The 2,010-nt window shown below is 57.9% G+C and overlaps 1 protein-coding gene across 1 annotated transcript in view; it reads right to left on the reverse strand.

Annotated features, from left to right (window-relative positions):
• KHNYN (KH and NYN domain containing) overlaps nucleotides 1–1,928 on the reverse strand; it is a 9,169-nt gene extending 7,241 nt beyond the window's left edge. The window contains exons 1-2 of the mRNA XM_006102286.3: nucleotides 1,581–1,928; nucleotides 6–810 (exon numbers count right to left, since the gene is read on the reverse strand). Coding sequence (XP_006102348.1) covers nucleotides 6–810; nucleotides 1,581–1,781 — 1,006 coding nt within the window. The 5' untranslated portion in view covers nucleotides 1,782–1,928. The remainder of the gene's footprint in view (nucleotides 1–5; nucleotides 811–1,580) is intronic.
• Between the last annotated feature and the right edge of the window lie 82 nt (nucleotides 1,929–2,010).

The following is a 2,010-nucleotide window of genomic DNA, read 5'->3' on the forward strand; positions in this document are numbered from 1 at the left end:
TCCCCGGAGCTGAGCTGCCCTCTGACAGCCGTGGGCACCAGGAGGCTCACCCTGGATACAAAACCTTCCTCCTCTTTCCTGAGGCCCCCCCTCCTTCCCCGGGGCCTTCTTCTTCAGGAACCCTTCCTGCCCTACCTCTCCTCCCCCTAACTGTGACCTGTAGGCCATTTCTTTCTCCCAGGCCTCTTCCCCAGGCCGCTCCTTCAATCCCAAATCCATCTCCCTGGGGCCACCCTGCTTCCCTCCCTCCTTCTCTGCAGCATGTCTCTCTCCCCTTGACTCTGGCCACCCTGTAGGTCCAGTGTCCAGGGACCCCCTGCCTTCATTCAGGGGAGCTCTGACTCCTTGATGCTGATCACCCAGCAGGCCTGGGCTCCCCACCTCCCAGGAGAAATGCGCTTGGGGCCCTTGTCCCCTGGATGCCTCCTGTACCAGGCTCAGCAGTTCCTCCTGGACAGCCAGGGGCAGCTGCAGCAGGGCCTCTCTGTGGGCATCCCCCTGGGGCTGCAGCAGGGCACCGAAGTCCCTCAGCACTCCAGCACACTGAGAGGCTCCAGGAGGCAGCCCTGGCCGAAAGTCCCAGCTCAGCCGCTCCACCAGCTCCTCCACTCGGCTCTGAGCCATGACGAAGGCCTCCGTGAGGCCACTGACCATCAGTGATCCAGGCACCCCAGGCACCAGGTGGGCTGATGTGCTCCAGACCAGGCAATCGAGGAAGAAGCCCTGGGCCCCCAGGAAGATGCAGTGCAGTTTGGGTGGATAGTGGATTTCATCCTGCAGCTCTGGGCTACAGAGACCCTTCAGGTACTCCTGGGGAAAGGGGGAAAGGAGGGGGAAAGGAGACTGCTGGAATCCTAAGTGGCCCAGTAGCCACTTCAGGCTCACTGCTCTCCCCTGAGCTCCAGGATGCCTGGGCAGAGCAATGATGCCCCATAGATCCTGACAAAGGTAGGGGCTAAAAAGGGGTCAAGAATCTCACTTCCTTTCCTTTCCAGCTGACAGCTATAGCTAGTATTTCCATTTAGAACTTGACTGGCTTTAAGATACAATTATAACTAATTGATTACAAGACTGTCTCTCTATTTATGTGTGTATGTGTGTTGTCTATTTCTATCATAACGATCGACACTGCTAACTTTACTAAACTCATGCTTTATTTCATTCATGCTAAGCCCAATGAACTGGGTACTGCCATTATTCACATTTTATAGATATAGAAACTGAAACTCAGGTCAGGGGGCTGGTAGGCAGTAGAGCTGTACTGGAACCCAGGCCTGGCCTCCTGCAGTGAATTCCTTGGTGGGGCCTGCTCGCCCAACCGGATTTTCTCTACTGTTACACACACTGATCTGAATTGAATCACTTGTCTCCAAGCCCTGGCAGAAGTTAGGTCATCATATCAGAAACGAAATCAAAACTCCAAACAAATACAAAGTTGGGGAGTCTCCCACAGCTCAGGGCCACTGAGGTTGCCAGAGAGACGAGCAGTAGTGAAGACCATTCCCGGCCTCTCCTCTCCCCAGCCTCTGCGTGGGGGAGGGAGCGACTGCTCCCCGAAGGGGTCAGGGCGGAGCGTTCACCTTGGCTCTGCTGACGTTCTCCTTGGGGCCCTCCAGCTGCAGCCAGATGTGAGGGTTCTCGGGGCAGTCCTTCCGGAGGACGCTCATCCTCACGCGGAAGATGCGCTCCACGTGGGGTTGCTGCTCCCACACTTTGTCCTCCGCCTCCGCAGACACGGCAAAGCGGTCCGGGGACGGGGAGCCGGCCCCCCAGGTCGGCATGGCTGCTTGGCGGCCCAGACCTGGAAGCAGGAAAGGCAGCTCAGAGCCTCGCCGCCCCCTCGGCCCACATCTCGGTCTCCCGGGCGACCTCGGCCACCAACAGGTCGCACCGAGTTACAAACAGAGTAAACAACCCAGGAGACCTCGGGCCATCTTGGAGGGAGGGGGAGAATGTCAGGTTAAGGCAGCCCGGGTCCTTCTCGCCAAATCGGGCGTCAGGCATAAACAA

Source organism: Myotis lucifugus, unplaced genomic scaffold, assembly GCF_000147115.1.
Source record: "Myotis lucifugus unplaced genomic scaffold, Myoluc2.0 scaffold_406, whole genome shotgun sequence".
Classification (NCBI taxonomy): domain Eukaryota; kingdom Metazoa; phylum Chordata; class Mammalia; order Chiroptera; family Vespertilionidae; genus Myotis; species Myotis lucifugus.